Genomic DNA, 19,485 nt, shown 5'->3' with positions numbered 1-19,485 from the left:
TAGCCTCGTAGGAGATGTCCTTTTCTCTTCCTTGCAACCTCTATCTCACAGAAGAGATGTTGCGAGTTTGTCTTTTGTCGTTATTTTCATGGAAAGTGCTCGACTGAGCTTCAATCTATGCCGCCTCCTCGCCAAACTTTCACAAGAAACACTCGTCTAGCTGAAAACACTATCAATAATTCCCCCCACTCTTTATCTGTGCCTAAACCTAAACGTAGATTTCATGAACAAAGCTTCTTCCTTAGAACTGCACGCTTGTGGAACTGTCTTCTGTTTTCCTGCTTTCCGGCTGACTACAATATGGTCGTCTTCAAGTCCAATGTAAACAAGTTCTTGATAAGCCGTTCCCCTTAAGTTAACAAATTTACTGAATTTCCATTACTGACAATTAGTATATTGTCCAATTCACTACTGTACATTCATTAACCCTTATCCTCGAGTGGCCCCTGGGCCTTGATAAGTGGATGCCTATGTAAAAAAAAAAAAATTAAAAAAATGGGCGATTTCACTTATTTTTGATGATGGGGAAATTATTAGAAATGTGGAACAATGTATCGTGAACTAAGTAAATGAAAATTGGACGATTTGACCGATTTCGATGACAATAAAATATGGAGGGGGGGATGAAACATTTGTTGATCCTAATTCATTCCCCGAGTTCGAATCTCATTTAAGTGCGGTCAAATTATTGGTTCTCTATATAAATAAAATGAACTCATTTTTTCCCGTCTGATTTTGACCTTAATAGGATTAAAAATCAAGATATTTCATGCAAGTATAATATGCACAAACGGCAGAACAATATCTGAGGTGTGTTATAGGCTTATTATTTCTCAAATTCCTCGATAATCTTAGATTTCTATACTTTTTCTGCTGAGAAGTCACGGCCAAAATCGGTTAAGATCAATGGAAGTGGTAAAATATTTTCTCTCTAATAAATTCCTCCTCCCCCTGCCACCACTTAACACCGTTTGGGGATCGTTCACAAGGAACAGTTGAGAAGAGAACACCGGTTTGGCTTCGTAGTTCTTTCATGTGAAGTTATTTAAAATCACTAAACTAAGCTGCAGTGCTCTGTGGCGTAGTGGTTAGCGTGCTGGACAATTCACATTATATTTTCATGTTCGCGCCGACCTACCATAGTCGTTTTTTTTTTGTTTTTTTTTCCTAAACAACTGGAATGGACTTTTCTTTGTAGCCGAACTGTTAACGTTGCAGATGCTTTTTTTTTTTTTTTTTTTTTTTTCACACTTTATTTTCCCACTTTTACTCATGACTCCGGGTTTGATCCTTCCTACTTACCTACCATAACATTTTTAAAACTCCCCCCCCGTCCCGGAAACAAACACTCGGGCAACGCCGGATACCCCCGCTAGTTTATAATAATGAAATATCGATCATTTTAACATATAAAAACAGACCATAAAAGTATTTCTAAATTTGGTATCACCCGTTCTGTCGTCAAATGTATAAATTTTGATAAGATAAAATTAAAATGTTTCCGTTTAAAGCACAATTGAACCATGATACTTGACTTGCGCATTTTAAACTTTAATTCAAGCTATTATCACCGCACAAGTAGAAAGGCCCTGCATATAAAATCAACAGCATGCTCTTTGATATGACAGAGGCGCGTTCAAAATGAACGTTTTTGTTTAGAGCACAATTAAACCGTGATACTTGACTTTTACTTTTATAATTTTGATTCAAGCTATGATAGAAATTAAAATTTTTTTTTTTAATCTTAAATGACCGAACAATGTCTAAATCTATTTTTCTCACCTTCGACAGTGAATTTGGCTGATGTAGAAACATCGCCGGCTGAGCATGAATATTCGCCAGCATCTTCAAGAGTTGCATCTTCAATTATCAACTGATGAGATTTCTTGTCTGCAACTATTTTCACGTTTTTTTCGCTCTTCAATTCGTTGCCATTCTTTTTCCAAATAACCTTCACATTTTCTTTGTTCAATTCACAAACAAATGTGGCCTTTTCTTTCACCTTCTTTTTCAAATCGGCCAATTTCTTAGTGAATTCGGGTTTCAGATCTAGAAATATATTTTTCGTTTAATTAGAAGTCTTACGCAGGACAAAAAAAAAAAACAGACAAGCATGCAAGAAAATAAAGCAGATATAGACAATAGGAAGTGCAAAAAGAGAGATCGTCTATTATGACATCACAATGTAATCAGACTTTTTGAAATCCTTTCATTTTGTAATCGTTGTCATATTTTTTTTTTTTTTTTGGTGAATTCGGATTTTACATCTGGAAACATTATTTGGTACATTAATTGAAAATCTGGCATTAAACAAAAAACAGGAAAAAAACACGAGAAAGATACACGTATATAAACAAAGAAAAACATATATAAAACAAGGAGCATTTCAAAAAGCATAAATGAAAAAGAAAGATACATGAAAAACAAATAAATAGAAGAACCATTCAAAAAAACATAAGAAACACTTAAAATGCAATTAGAAAAAGGAAGAAACATTTTAAAAAGCACATATAAAGCAACAGAAGAAACAAGAAACATTTAGATGGTGACTAAGTAGAAAAATATCATGTCACGTCTTTCTCTTATATATATAATTTCAATTTTAACAATATCATCTATTAAAAAATGCCCTTATAGTGCGCGTCTCAAATAGCCTTTTACAACTCAATCAAACTCCTGGCATTTTCGTGTGGTTTAGTTACTAAGCCCTGCGAAACTGTTTATACTAACTAGGAGAAAAGGCACAAGTAGTCCACTGGCGCCTTAAAACCAGTCACTTCGGGCAGGTGGGGCTTGTCAACTTTAGATGGTAGCTCACCTCGGGGAAGGCTACTCTGATTCAAAACCTCCGCTGTATTGCGGGATTAACCCATCAGTGAAAAGGCTAAGAGAGTAAAACTCAACAAAAAATCCGGAGACGGAGTCCCTGAGGTGGCCTGACTTTATATTGTCATCACCGGCAACTCTTAGGACACAGTTAGAGCTAAGCTGTATCGACTGTCTTTCCCTTGCACCCTCTGGCTTCATGAAGCATGGGGACTACTGTACGGGCAGCAGCTATCCTTCCATATCGCCCTGCGCAGGCTATGTAGCTCCACTGATACTCCATCGTTTCCCGTTTGTTGACGGACGATTGCCAACAAACAACATCTGTATAAAAGCCAAGTACGTCCAAGGATGGAGTACTTCTGCCACATCTGGCCAGGAGCTGCTAAAAACAGCCTATCCTGCCTTGACAGAGTACAAAATAGACTTTGTGGCTTAGTGGGGGATGCCCTTTTCTCTTCTCTGCAACCTCTCTCCCACAGAAGAGACGTTGCGAGCCTGACTTTGTTTTATCGTTATTTCCATGGAAGGTGCTCGTCTGAACTCCAATCTCTGGTCCCCCCCCCTCGCCAATCTTTCATGATAAATACCCATCTAGCTGAAACCACTATCATTAATTTTCCCCATTCTTTATCTGTGCCTAAATCAAAACGTAGATTCTATTAACAAAGTGTGTGTGCAGTCAGCACCAACCCTATTCAGGGTTTTACCGGCTTCCTCCAAAGGAAAAAGTTTCATGGGAGTATGAAATTCACAAGCGGTCCCTAATCGCATGTATATCCCCGTTAGGGGAGATGACGACGTTAGGTTTTTGCAACTTTTTGCAGGGAGGTGTCGACGTCCTCCTACATACAGCACCTGGACTTCCCAAATTGGTCACCGATTTTAGTAATGACCAGGCTCAACGTTGCTTAACTTCGGTGATCTGACGGGAACTGGTGTGTCAACGTGATTATGCCGTATATATTAACAAAGCTTCTTTCTTAGAAGTGCACGCCAGTGGAACTCTGTTCCGTCTGCCTGTTTTCCACTTGATTACAACTTGGATGTCTTCAAGTCCAACATAAACAAATTCCTGATAAACCGCCCCCTTAAGTAAGACACTTTATCAAATCTCCAATACTAACAATTACTACGATACTATCCCATTGATTATTGTACACGCAATAACACTTATCCCCGAGTGGCTTCCGGGCCTTGATAAGTGGTGACCTCTATGTAAAAAAAAACAAACAAACAAAACAAATTATTTTCATTAAAAATGTAATTTAAATGTTTAAACGCTCATATAAGGGAGACAACTCTATGACCTTTGTTTTATTATAAAAAAAAAAAAAAAAAAACTAGCATAAAATGGCTTTTAATTTCTACATTAATTGGAAGCCTCACATAGGAAAAAAAAACAGGAGAAAGAAACACATATAAAAAAAGACAGTAGAAAATAGAAAAGAGAGTATATTATGACAGCACAATATATTCTGATACTGCGAAATCCTTTGACTTTTAAATCCTTGTAAATACGTGATCATAAACCCAATGTCACTGTTAAGAAATTAAAAAAAAAATATATACGAGGGTCGCTCCAGATGTAAAGCCTCCGATTTTTTTGGACTTAAAAAGTTATAACAAATACCGATACAATTAGTAAAAGTTATTTTTATGAGTTTATTATTTTAAATCTAACTTCAAAAAAAAAAAAAAATGGGGGGGGGGCATGAGAAAGAAGTAAAAAGTAGTTCAATATTGTGATCCGATAATCATCTTCATGATCGTGGTACGATAAAATAACACAAGACGAGTACTTGATTTTAATCTGTGTGTGTTAGTGTATGTGTGAGCGTGCGTGTGGGTGTGTGCCAGTGTGTATGTGTATGAGTGAATGTATGTGTGTTGAAGTGTATGTGTGCGTGTGTGGTTGGTTGGTTGTTTTACGGCATATCAACCCTTTTCGGGTTATTTAATGCCGAATCCAAAGATTTTGAAGAAAAAAATTTTTAATAGAATATATTGGTTGTTTTCAAGTCGGTTTCTATTCAACCCATAGTTGGAACCCTAACCGGTACTACCACTCCGAGTCAGAGTGGACCTGGGAGCAATGGTAATTAAAGAGTGGCTCCACACTCCTCAAAGCCCACAAGCTGGGGCTTCACCACTGGATATAGTTTAAGGTCATGTGTGCGTGTGCGACTGTGTATGTGTGCGCGAGTGTATGTGTGTGCGAATGTGTGTTTATTTGTGTATGTGTCACGCAACACAGAAAGAGTAACTACCAATATTGTCCGTCCCTAGCTTGTGTCGGTTTCTCAGCGATTTTATCCGCAGCTTGATCTAGAAATAAGTAAAAAGTAGTTTTATATTGTGATCCGATAATCAGCTTCATAATCGTGCTGCGATAAAATAACACACGACGAGTTCTTGATTTTAATCGGTGAAGCTAATCGGAAGCCTCACGTAGAAAAAAAAAATGCAAGAAAGAAGCACATGTAAAAAAAAAAAAGACAAACTAATATCAAGAATATTTTAAAATGAACGCACTATATTCTACTTGCTTTAATGCGTTATATACTCAAGCTTTTCATCTAATCTATGCCTGGTGCTACCAGATTGGGCTGTCTGAAGATATTGGCTTCCTGAGATTGAAATGCACCTAACATTGATGCTTTTTGTTTTTCTATTCCCTTTAACGAAACTTAATTATATATTAATTTAATTAAAATTCATTGAGATGAGTATTATTTATTAATTTTATTTTTTTGCAGACAAGTATTCTCATCTTTTCTTAGTTGTTTCACGACGTTTCGGCCAACTATTCCTCTGGCCTTCGGGACCCCTGGCGCAGTTGATAGAGACGTTGAATCTCTACGGTTCCAGGTGATGATTGTCTGAAGATAGCGGTTTCAATCCTACCCAAAGCCGGCCAGGGGCTTACTTGGCCAAAACGTGGTGAGACGACAACAACTACGGTAGGCAGTGATTGCAGTGAATGCACCTGACGAAGGCCAGAGGAACAGTTGGCCGAAAACTCGTGAAACAACTAAGAAAAGATGAGGATAATTAAAACTTAATTATGTTCTGCAAAACCAACAACAGCCCACCTTCCCACCACTTGTCCTTTTCTCTCTCTCTGGCCAGGCTCAACATTATTTAACTTCGGTGATCTAGCGAGAACCGGTGTGTCAATGTGATTGTGCTGTTCCACAGATCCAAATCCTGTATATATCAAGTTTCAAATCTGTCGACCAAAAATTGACAGAGTAGTTTGGTAGAGATCTCCTCCATTTTTCGACTGGTTTTCTAACTTAAAATTACCAAACAATAATACTTTTCCTCCTCCCATTGCAAAACTCATTCATGTCCTGCAAGGCAGGGAACAAAAGCAACAAAATCCACTGGAAGACAGCCAAACCAAACACTACAAACGAGTGATTGAAGATACAAAGAGCTTGAAGAAACAAAATCAATTAGTGAATCTATGTTGCCCTTAACTCATCAGAAGAAATAACAATAATCAATCCGTCAAAAGGAAATAACGTGCGATTGATTGTTGCTATTTCTTCTGACGAGTTAAGGGCAAAATAGATTCACTAATTGATATAATAATTGATTGATTTTGTGTTACGAAACAGATACTGCCAAGAATTGTAAATGTCAACTGAATTGAAGGAATAAATTGTAAGATGGTCAACATTGGAACTTTGGAATATAGACTTTTGTCATTCATTCACTATATTGCTCTGTAATTACATTGAGCTTCTTAAATTAGGATTGGTATATATTGTAAGGAAATAAAGTATATTTCCACGGATATATATATATATATATATTATATATATCATAATTTAGGAATTTAAAATGTATGATTTTAAAAAAAGTTAAATTTCAAATATAGAAATTTTATTGTATGCAAGACAAAGAATATAGTAAAATATATTTTCTTAACCCATGAGTTTTCGATGTTTATACTTCTCCTCGGAGGAAAAAAATATCAGCAAATATTAAAAAAGGTTAGCACCTTATTTGACTAAACGTAATAAGCTTAGAAAATGAAACTAAATGTTTTTAAAGTTTTTAAACCATTTTAGCTATATACAGGGTGACTCATAAAAAACGGGCCCCAGCTATAATTAGGGCCCTTAGTTTCTTACTGTTTTGTCCGAATGAAATGAAACTTTGGTCATAACTAGTTTATCATATTCAAAACATCACATCAAAACACTAGTGTTTTTGGCCTTTTTTTCTTTTTTTTTCTCAGTTCTACAGCATATGTTCTAGATAGCCTCTTTTGTTTTTTTGGGTCACCCTGTATATATATATATATATATATATATATATATATATATATATATATAAGTGATCTTGTCTGTGTGTACAAAACCTCTCTACCTAATTCTCTCTGAATATTTGTTCTACAGGCTTGAAATTTGATATATAGGGTATTTGGACTTCGGGAACACTTTCGATTTGGTTTTTAGCCGATGAAAATAGATGTTACATGGTCAAAATTGAAAAAGATGTAGTTGAACTTGGCCAGAGTAAATCAACTAACTCCTGACCATGCATCCATATACAGTTTTCGTTTGAAGTCGTTTAAATTTTAATCTTTTTTATTCACGTGGTGATAGCTCAAACAGTAACGACGAAGACTGAAGCACTAAATAACAGCTATGGCTGGAGAACTGAGTGGTTTGGTTTCGATTCTAGCTGATGGTACCAAAACCATTTTTTCTTAATTTTGAAATCATTACTATATAAACTGGGTACAATATAATAATCATTAGAGAATTTTCTCTATAATAATAAATACAAAATCTGCATGAATTAAAATATCATATTTGAACATATTTTACGACTGGGCAATTCCGAGCGGCCTGCTAGTATATATATATATATATATATATGGAAGTGATCTTTTCTGTCTTTGTGAGGAACGATCTCTACCAAACTACTCTATATACAGGATTTGGATCTGTGGAATTCTATATACAGGATTTGGATCTGTGGAACAGTACAATTACGTCGACACAATGGTTCTCGCTAGATCACCGAAGCTAAGCAATGTTGAGCCTGGCCAGTACCAGATGGGTAACCATTTGGGAACCTGAGGTGCTGTATGTACCGTGAGGTAAAATATCAGTTTGAGAAACTCGTGCAATTTATCCTTCTCTCGAGGGTAGATGGGACTCTCTTAAGCCGTGGTGGGCAACCAATCTAGTGATGGCGTCACAATAAAAAATACCCTTGATAGCCCTGGCGAAGCATCAAGTATACAGCTATAGACAAGATTTCAATTACGTTGCAAACTCGTGTAGTGAGTTCAATCTCGGCTGCGGACGCGCTGGATGGTTTGATGGATAGAACAAATTTGTTCTGTTTTTAGCTGATAAAAATAGCTGCTCAGGTGTTAAAATTGAAAAAAAAATTGGAGCCTGAACAGGGTAAGTCGACTAAACCTGTTTTTTCTGTGCATGCGCAAATATACATTTTTATCTTTAACAACATTATTCTGGTTTCGATTCTAGCTGACGGCACCAAAGTCATTTTTTTAAAACTTTGTAAATCATTACTATATATTAAGTACAATATAATAATCAATAGAGAATTAGCTCTAAAATAATAAATGCGACATCTGCATGAATTAAAATATCATATTTAAGCGTATTTTACGACCGGGTAACTCCGGGCGGCCTACTAGCATTAAAATAAAAGATTTTGTTATTTCTTCTGGTGAGTTAAGGGCAAAATAGATTCACTAATTGATTTTGTCTCTTCAAGCTCTTTGTATCTTCAATAACTCGTTTGTAGTGTTTGGTTTGGTTTGGTTTGGTTTGGCTGTCTTCTAGTGGATTTTGTCGCTTTTGTTCCCTGCCTTGCAGGACATGAATGAGTTTTGCAATGGGAGAAGGAAAAGTATTATTGTTTGGTAATTTTAAGTTAGAAAACCAGTCGAAAAATGGAGGAGAGAGAGGGAGAGAGAAAAAAAAAGGAAAAGTGGTGGGAAGGTGGGTTGTTGGTTTTGCAGAACATAATTAAGTTTTAATTTTTATTTATTGCGGACAATTATCATCATCTTTTATTAGTTATTTCACGAGGTTTCGGCCAACGTTCAGTCTCGAAAGACAATGGATACCCCCTGCACATGTAATTGTGAGTTAAGGGTTGTAGACTTATTTATATCTTGTGTTAATTTGTTTTGTAATATATAAACAAACAGACGCTGCAAAGCTATGACTAGCAAAGACCAGCTTGACTAGGAAAGACCATATGTGGGGGTAACCCCACATATCTGACCTTGGTTACTGAAGGGGCAACCCTTCATACCAACAGTTTCTAATCCAGCTCCCACTTCCCACCTCTCGCGAGCTGGATCCCCTCTTTCCCTCCCCCTTCCGCCTATCTCCACATTAAAAAACGGCCTCCTGCCTAATTTGATCAGTGGGGAAGCAAATAAATTTAAAAAAAAAAAAAAAAAAAAAAAATTTTTTTCTTAAACTACATGTATGTTTGTACTTGCATCCAAACTATTGCATGTTTCTGAACTAAAAGAAAAAATTCTCCAATAATTGTTATAACTTCCGTTATAATTGCGCGGGCGAGTTTGAAAATAAGCAACAGTTTAATATAGTCAACAACCAAGAATTTGAAATTAAGCAAAATTATACAACAAATAAATTTTTTAAGTGAAAAATTAGAAGACATTTATTTTGAATAGAATTTAAAGATAAATTAGAAAACTTTAAATGTCATGAAATGATAAAATTATTTTTATTTACTTTGTTGGTGTTTTATTAAAAAAATAAATAAAATAAAAAAAAAAAAAAAAATACGCACTGGACCTAAAACCCTGATGGGGCTAATTTTTTTTATCATTTTCATGACATTTAAAGTTTTCTAATTTATCTTTAAATAATTTTTTTGTTTTTGTTTTAGAAAGATATCGTCTTTAAGCGATTAATGGGAATTCGCAGGCATTACAGAAATCTCGGAAGTTTTAATGATTGTTGAATTATCTCCCTTCTTATCTGAAGCCTGTTCAGCTATAAAATATGATTTTCTTAGTTAAAAATTAAACATGATCAATTTACGTGATGTTTGGAGTACGATTTTTTCTGTCAGTCACGGGTACGTACATCATACAGATTTTTTCTTTTTGCTTTGTGTTCTGTTTTTTTTTTATTATTTATATGGGTGCATTCTGGACAAGCCCCCACCCTAAAAAAAAATGAAAATAAAAGATCAATAAATAAAATATATATATATATATATATATATATATATATATATATTGTAAGAAATTCTCTTACTCGTTTTTGCCTATGGCAGAATGAAAGAGACTCAGAAAAGCAACAAAGGCTCACCTTAAATCCAAGAATAATTTTATTTACAAAAGGGTAAAAAGGAGTCCATATTGCAAAAGAGTGCCCTCTTTAGCTTCTGCCAAATGGCGGGTAGTTCTTGCCTAGAAAGGCGAAGGTAGTTGTAGATCTTGCCTTGAAAGGCGAAGGTAGTTTTCTTCTTGTTGAAGATGCTGGTAGAATCAGCCGCTCGTAGAATTGGTTGGGGGTTCTGAAATCCTTCCAGACTGTCGATATGAACGACGCACTTTGCGACCGATGTTCATAAAATGATATGCCCTCTTGCGGGCAATGATTATGAAGTAATTAATCCGTAGAACATTTTAGCCTCCGGCTAATATCCGCATTTAAATGAGCGGTGAAATAAATGGGGTAGAACCATGCCTTAGTTCGTTAGGCATAGAGCGAGATTACGCGCGTCTGCTTGGCTCCGACGTCAAGTTGAATCTGTTTTTGAAACACAAAATTCCCGCCACTTCTGCATCCTCCGCAGCAACTGAATCAACGCAATACCATTGGTCGAAATAATCGCGTGATTGTAAATCACGCGGTTATCGCCCTTGCATTCTGAAATTTCTAACAATATATAACCGGTCGGTTCTTCAAAGATGAGGGCGCCTTAGTCAGCAAGCAATAAAGCTATCAAACCATCCCTCAAAAAACGAAAGAGTAATGACCGAGAAAAGGGGATCATAAGAGCGAACAGATAATACACTTTGATCTAATCTTTTAACAACAATGCTAAAACATAATCGGCAAAAGTTTAATATAGTTAACAACCGAGAAATTGAAAATAAGCAAAACTGTACAACAAACAAATTTGAAATTTCTATCGACCTGCACAGTTTTAAACTTTTGAAACTTTAGAAATTTTACATTCCAGAATTTTGGAGATCAGGATTGATGATTTATTTATTTTTGCCATTAATCGTACTACTGTTCTCATATTGAGTTATTTGCACAACGTTTCGGCCGATGTAACCCCCGACCTTCTTCAGGTGCATTTTGTCGAATTAGGAAACCTGCACTGAAAGTTCAAACAAAAAGCTTTTATTTTATGCACATTGATGGCATGATTTTTTTCCGTCATGACCAAATAAAAGTCTTAAATAATTCAAAATTGTAGTCTTCATATCGCCCGCACTGAGAATTGAACCTTCAACCTCCCAAAAAGTGTCATTTACAACTGCATAACATAGTACTTTATCCGTTACGCTATAAATTACTTAATATTTTTTTACCACTCATGTAGAAGAGGAAAATAAACTAAACTGACTGAATAATTTATAAATTTATTTACCACCTTCGACAGGTAATTAAGTGAGCAAATACTGGCCCAACGGGTCAGAGATATTCTAGGGACTATTAAAAATATTCAGCGCTTCTAAGGAACAAAAATCTTAACGTGAATCCCGCGTGACCAAACGCAACGTTCCGAGATTTAAAATCTACCGTAAAAAACAACAAACGGACTTCTATTTTCTGATTCTCTGCCCCAGCAACAACATGGCAAAAATAGAAAAAAAGACATACTGAAGATGAAGCTTTTCTTCAAAATATATTTATGAATTTCAATATAAATTTCAAACAAAATAAATGTCTGTTTATTTTGTAATAATGCGTTGTTTTGGCTTCTAACGTATATAATACGTATTTATTTTATTCAAACTCAACCATCGCTTCTAAGGAACAAAAATTTTAACCTATTATAAACTAAGTTCTGGAAAAAAAAATAAATAAATAAACAAAAAAAAAATTAAACATTTAGAAAAATATTAAAATATCTGAAATATATCTAACAAATTTCTACATCTATTTTTTTCTCACCTTCGACAGTGAATTTGGCCGATGTAGAAACATCGCCGGCTGTGCATGAATATTCGCCAGCATCTTCAAGGGTAACTCCATCAATTATCAACTGATGAGATTTCTTGTCTGCAACTATTTTCACGTTTTTCTCGCTCTTCAATTCGTTGCCATTCTTTTTCCAAATAACCTTCACATTTTCTTTGTTCAATTCACAAACAAATGTGGCCTTTTCTTTCACCTTCTTTTTCAGATCGGCCAATTTCTTAGTGAATTCGGGTTTCAAATCTAGAAATATAATTCAACTTCTCATCAAGTTCTTTGTCTTATTGGGGATTTATTAGCTTTGCCGATGAAAATTACAATGGGCTTTTTTTTACAAAGAAATGTACAAATTATAGAGAGATATAGAAAAAAGACAATCTATGCAGAGAAAAGAAATATAGAAAGAGAGAACACACACACACACACACATACATACATACATACATACATACATACATACATACAAATAAACAATAAATATATATATATATTCAGGTTTGAGGTGTTCAAAAGTCGGGACTAATGAAGACAACAAGGTTGTTAGATAGTGCTCAATAAAAAGAGCAACATATTTTTTTTATTATTATTTGAGGATAAACAGTTACATATGGTCGCTACAAATAGCCATCTATTTCAGTCAATGAGGTTCCGGGTCGCCCGAGGAAGTCTCATTATCTGAAACAGATGGCTATTTGTAGCGACCATATGTAACTGTTTATCCTCAAATAATAAATAATATATATTATTTTTAAAATATAATTATCCACTCACACACACACACACACACATATATATATATATATATATATATATATATATATATATATATATATAAGATATAGAAAAATACATAAATTTCACAAAGAATACGTACAATGCAATTATGGTACTTAGAAAAAAAAAAACATATATACACAACTGATCTATTATGTTAAGAAGTTTGTTTTTATTATTTTTTTATCAATTTGTTTCAGCTGGGGATGGAGAATTCTACCGGATGCCAAACATTCGCCGCTAACTAAGGTATTCCAACCGAGAGATCTTTTAAAGATTCTGACTGTCCCTTTAAGTGCAATTGTTTTAATCTCTCGTGCACTTGGTTCACCGGGTATATTTGCTAGGTAGTTTTTTGAAATTCTTTTTTCATGAGTCCAGTTGCTCTTATAATAACTGGAATGAAAGACATCTTCCTAAGGTTCCAATTTCTTTTCATGTCGTACATTAAAACCTTGGTCTGTTTAACCCAGCATGATTGGGGGGGGGACAACCTTCTACTAAGGTTGCTTCTTTCTCTTTCTTGTCTCGTATCACTATGTTAGGTTTTAGGCCCTGAACTGGCATCTAAGCTTCAGCCTCTGTCCCATCGACGAAACGTTGCATCCCTCTGCCTGTTCTACAAGTATTTTAATGGTGAATCCTCTGACGAACTGCAAACACTTGTGTCCCACGACGTAAACACCCTCGACAAACCCGACAGGCAGCTAAATCCCACCCCCACACAGTAGAGATTCCTAGATGTAAAATATCTTTCTACTCCAGTAGTTTCTTCCCCAGAACCGCTAGACTCTGGAATTCCATTCCAGCTCCCTGCTTCCCCAACTGTACTGACATGCAGAAGTTCAAGTGTAACGTGAACCGACATCTTGCTGCCCAACTCCTTACATAGTACCCTTGTAGCTTATGGCCCTGATAATAGTGGCAATGTGCCTTGTTTGGGGCGAAAATGTAATTAAAAAAAAAATTTAAAAAAAAAAAGAAGGTGTGTAGCTGTAGAAATTGCATAGTCAAAGTGAATGGTGTCCAACTTATTTCCAACTGTTGTTTATGGTAAACATATTTCTAGGATTTGCTGCTGCATTCGATATTCAACTTGTCATAGATCGTACTGTGTCGGGTCGTATAATAGCCATCCCTCAGCAGAACGTTATACTTGAATGCCATGCTCTCTACTTGCGTGTGGCAGAATCTGCATCTGCTGTCACTGCTTAGATATGTGCACGTTTGTATGTCACGTTAGATCTCTAAAACTACAAAACAAACACCCACAAAATTATGAAAAATATTTTCAGATTTAGTTTTTAACCCTTACCTGTTGCGGTTTTCATCAGGAAAGAAGGTTTATTTTCTCGCGACTAACGGAGGGAAAGTAACTGATTTTTTTCTTCAAGGAGTTTTTTTTTTTTTAATGCCGACTCATTATTCAAGGAATCTATAAAAGTGTGTGTACATCCAGAGAGAAGAATGGGTTGGGTAGAAAAGAAAGAGGGAGCGTGGAACCTGGGGTACGGTAAAGATAATGAGATAATGAGTTTTCATATGAATATAGGCTACGCTGGGTAGCCTTGCTAGTCTGTATCTATATAGGTAAAAATGTTTGTGTGCGTGCGTGTGTGAGGACATATATATATACTCAGTGAAGTTTTTATCGACAGACTTGAAATTTGGTATATAGGGTAGTCAGACATGTGGAAAACTTTTTAATTTGTTTTCACAACTTTAGACTGCTTTTGGACCATCTTGCATGAATCAAGCCCCTGTCTTTGAGTGGCATAAGAGCTTTAAGGAAGGCAGGGAGTCTGTGAAGGATAATGAAAGGTGTGGGAGAAGTAAGGAAGTCACCAGAGTTGATTGGCCAAATAAAGAATTTCATGGATAAAGACTGTCGTGTGTCTATAGAGACAATAAGTACACAGTTTGATGTCAGTGTGGGAACTGTACACACAGTTATTCAGGAGGAACTAAAGATGCGGAATATTTGCATGAAGTTTGTCCTAAGGGTGTTCCATACTTGTCACAGACTATTTGACCAAGAGAGCTCCTCACCCTCCATATAGTCCAGACTTTGTTCCCTGTGGCTTTTCGTTATTCCCTAAGCTCAAGGAAGACCTTAGAGGCTGTCATTATGAGACAATTGAGGAGATGAAAGAGGACTTCCAGAAGTCGTTGGAACGGTACAGCAGGTGCATTGCAGCCGGAGGAGATAACTTCAAAAAGGGACTAAAGATTCATGTGTGTACTATTAATAAAAGTACTCATGTGAAAAAAAAAAGTCTGGGAACTTATTTACGGCACCTCGTATCTCAGACATTATGTTATCAGGAGGATCGTTTATGAATATCCGAAATACTAAAACTCCAAGAACAGAGGCGCGCCAGAATTACTATCATTTTGTTTATGACCATCAAAGACAATCTAGATTTTTATCTTGTCTAGGAAGAATCTAATTATGGGGAGTATTCGTCCAAAAATACAGTACGATTTCATTTTCAGGAGAAGCCCTTCATGTCAGACCTTGTCAAAGCCTTTGCATATATCAGGGCCTGTCGCCCTAGTTTCTTCTGCCTTATCCAATGCATCTTTCCCTTCATTTTCTTTTTTTTGAAAACTGTAATGCTGGATATGAAACAGAAAAAAAAACACCTGCCAACATGCCCCTGCTTTTTATTGAAACCAACCGAGAGCTCTTTTTAGTATCCCCACTGTTCCCTTAAGTGCAATTGTTTGGATTTCTCGCCCATTCCGAGATCGCCATTAAAATATCCGCATTGGTACAGCATTGAAGTTAGCATCGTTTTTGAGTGAGCTTGCCCTTCAACGTTTTATCTTTCGAGTTAAAAAAAATAGGAGACCTTTCTTTTGGAACTAACTTGGAACATGAGATTTACATGTCTTGCACAATTATTTCATGTTAGGAAATAGTATATTATATATAGAAGTGTAGCAAGCATCACCACCACCATCATCATTACCATCATCATCGACTTGACATACCTTTTACATGACGGCCTGTGCTTGCTCAAAAAATTAAAAATTTCCATTTCATTTTTTATACAAAACCCATAAACATGAAAACCTCACCTTCCACAGTGAATTTGGCTGATGTAGAAACATCGCCGGCTGTGCATGAATATTCGCCAGCATCTTCAAGAGTTGCATCTTCAATTATCAACTGATGAGATTTCTTGTCTGCAACTATTTTCACGTTTTTCTCGCTCTTCAATTCGTTGCCATTCTTTTTCCAAATAACCTTCACATTTTCTTTGTTCAATTCACAAACAAATGTGGCCTTTTCTTTCACCTTCTTTTTCAGATCGGCCAATTTCTTAGTGAATTCGGGTTTCAAATCTAGAAATATATTTCAACTTCTAATAAAGAATTTTTGCTTTATTGGGGATTTATTAACTTTGTCGATGAAAATTACAATGAACGTATTTACAAAGATATGTACTAGTTGTAGAAAGATATAGAAAAAGACAATTCATGCAGAAATATAGAACAGGAGAACATATACATATAAGATATAGAAACAGACAAGATATACATATATATATATATATATATATATATAAGATAGAAACAGACTATATATATATATATATATATATATATATATATATATAAGATATAGAAAAAGAATAGATATAAGTAAGGCTATGACAAGAGAAAATTCTTTTTGTTATTTTGACTCTCGAGTATATATCAGTTAATATTTTACATAGTTTTTCATAGAGCGATGGGATTCTCGATTGATTAATTGTGTCTGACTGCGTCGGATATATATACGAGAGTCAAAACAATGATGAAGTATATTCTCTTGTCATAGCCCTATATAAAAGATATAGAAACAGACAATACACACACACACTTATATATATAAGATATAAAAATAGACGATATATATATATATATAGAAAAGATATCGAAACAGACGATATATATATATATATATATATATATAAAAGATATAGAAACAGACGATATATATATATATATATATATATATATATAAATAAAATATAGAAACAGAAAATATATATATATTTATAAGATATAGAAACAGACAATTAATATATATATATATATATATATATATATATATATATATATATAGAAAGAGACAAGAAACAGACAATATATATATATATATATATAAGATATAGAAACAGACGATATATATATATATATATATATAAAAGATATAGAAACAGACGATATATATATATATAAACATAATATATATATATATATATATAGAGAGAGAGAAACAGACTGTATATATATATATAAACAGATTGTATATATATATATATATATATATAAACAGACTATATATATATATATATATATATAAACAGACTGTGTATATATATATATATATATATATATAAACAGACTATATATATATATATATAAACAGACTGTATATATATATATATATATATATATATATATATATATATATATAAACAGACTATATATATATATATATATATATATATAAACAGACTGTGTGTATATATATATATATATATATATATATATATATATATATAAACAGACTATATATATATATATATGTTTATATATATATATATATATATATATAAACAGACTATATATATATATATATATATATATATATATATATATAAACAGACTATATATATATATATATATATATGTTTATATATATATATATATATATAAACAGACTATATATATATATATATATATATATATATATATATACATAAGATGTAGAAGACGTGAAATTCACAAAGAACAAGTGCAATGAAATCAATGTATTTAAAAAAAAAAAGAAACATATATATACAACTGATCTATTATGTAAAAAGGTTTTTTAATTTTCTTATCAGTTTGTCCAATCTGGGGATAGAGCATCCTACCGGATGGCAAACATTCACCAGCTAATTAAGGTATTCCAACCGAGAGATCTTTTTAAGATCTTTAAACTAAAATGGACGAACGATTTCTAAATCTATTTTTCTCACCTTCGACAGTGAATTTGGCCGATGTAGAAACATCGCCGGATGTGCATGAATATTCGCCAGCATCTTCAAGAGTTGCATCTTCAATTATCAACTGATGAGATTTCTTGTCTGCAACTATTTTCACGTTTTTCTCGCTCTTCAATTCGTTGCCATTCTTTTTCCAAATAACCTTCACATTTTCTTTGTTCAATTCACAAACAAATGTGGCCTTTTCTTTCACCTTCTTTTTCAAATCGGCCAATTTCTTAGTGAATTCGGGTTTCAAATCTAGAAATATATTTGTCGTTTAATTAGAAGCCTCACGTAGGACAAAAAAACAGACAAGCATAAAAACAAAACAAAAAAAAAACAAAGTAGATATAGAAAATAGGAATTGACAGAAAAGAGTGGTTCTATTATGACATCACAATGTAATCAGACTTTTTGAAATCCTTTCACTCTGTAATCGTTGTACAAACGTGACCATCGAACAATTTTAAAGTAAAGAAATTATATTACGTTTCTGAATTTTGGAGATGATGATTGGTTATTTGCATTATTTTGAATCTTCGGACTAGTGTTCTCATCTTGAGTATTATTTTCTCAACGTTCCGGTCGATGTAACCTCCGACCTTCTTTAGATGTACTTTGTCGAACTTGGGGAATGTTTCTGTCGAACTCGGGAATTCCGTGCAGATTTTCGAGTTTGACAGAAACCTTCCGTAAGTCCAACAAGATACACCTGAAGAGGGTCGGAGGTTACATCAACCGAAACGTTGAGAAAAATCACACTCAAGGTGAGAACAGTAGTCCGATGAATCCAAAAGATGTGAAAGAAATTATGTATTTGAAACTACTGACTCAACGGGTCACGAGAAGAAATATTTAAAAAGCTGTTGTCTCAAAGAAAAAGACAACAGCCAAAGATGAGACAAAAGCGTACATATAAACTAGAAACATTAAAAAAAACGTCTTAACATATACATTTATACACACACACATGCACGTATATATACACAATTATATAAATTCAACTTTGTGTGTGTGTGTGTGTGTGTGTGTGTGTGTGTGTGTGTGTGTGTGTGTGTGTGCGCGCGCGTGTGTGCGTGTGAGTGCGTTCCTTATAGACTCCGAAACGGCTGAACAGATTTTCTTCGGTAAATTTCTTATTTTTTTTCATTAACTGCAAAGAATTTTATAAGATTTGAAAATTTACGTGTTTTTTTTTTTTTTTTTTTGCATGACGTCTACCTGCTAGTATATGCATAAAAAGAAAATAGCAAAACTGCAGAATAGTTAGCAGACGAGAAATCTCAAACAAAAAGAAACAAAACAAATAATTTATACCAAACGCAGTAGAATTTAATTATCTACCCCTCTGTATATTTTTATTGTGCTGAAAATTGTTGCTATTTTTTTATTTTTATTTATTTTTTTTAATTTGAAATTTTATTTCCACACTAGTACGAAGCACCCGACCTTGCCCGGTTGTAAAATAGGTTTATTTTAATTCGTGCAAATTTCGTATTTATTATTACAGAGCCATTTCTCTGTTGAATATTATATTGTACCTGATATATATATATATATATATATATATATATATATATATATATATATATGATTTCCAAAGATTAAAAAAAAAAAATTACTCGGGTGCCATTAGCTAGAATCGAAACGAAAAC

At 34.1% G+C, this 19,485-nt stretch overlaps 2 protein-coding genes and 1 pseudogene across 2 annotated transcripts in view; all 3 read right to left on the bottom strand.

Moving 5' to 3' along the window:
• LOC145268589 (obscurin-like) overlaps positions 1-14,859 on the bottom strand; it is an 83,827-nt gene extending 68,968 nt beyond the window's left edge. The window contains exons 1-3 of the mRNA XM_080124037.1: positions 14,853-14,859; positions 12,006-12,272; positions 1,783-2,049 (exon numbers count right to left, since the gene is read on the bottom strand). Coding sequence (XP_079980163.1) covers positions 1,783-2,049; positions 12,006-12,272; positions 14,853-14,859 — 541 coding nt within the window. The remainder of the gene's footprint in view (positions 1-1,782; positions 2,050-12,005; positions 12,273-14,852) is intronic.
• The window catches only part of LOC145268689 (uncharacterized), a 1,072,728-nt gene that overhangs the window by 265,961 nt on the left and 787,282 nt on the right, over positions 1-19,485 (bottom strand). Inside the window, exon 178 of the mRNA XM_080124201.1 lies at positions 15,888-16,154. Within this exon, the coding sequence (XP_079980327.1) occupies positions 15,888-16,154 (267 nt within the window). The remainder of the gene's footprint in view (positions 1-15,887; positions 16,155-19,485) is intronic.
• On the bottom strand, positions 3,673-3,791 carry LOC145268983 (5S ribosomal RNA; annotated as a pseudogene).

Source organism: Euprymna scolopes, chromosome 44 (assembly GCF_053919585.1).
Source record: "Euprymna scolopes isolate OS-2025 chromosome 44, ASM5391958v1, whole genome shotgun sequence".
NCBI lineage: Eukaryota > Metazoa > Mollusca > Cephalopoda > Sepiida > Sepiolidae > Euprymna > Euprymna scolopes.
Note: the sequence above shows the minus strand (reverse complement) of the source record. Positions and strands in the feature narration are given on the sequence as shown.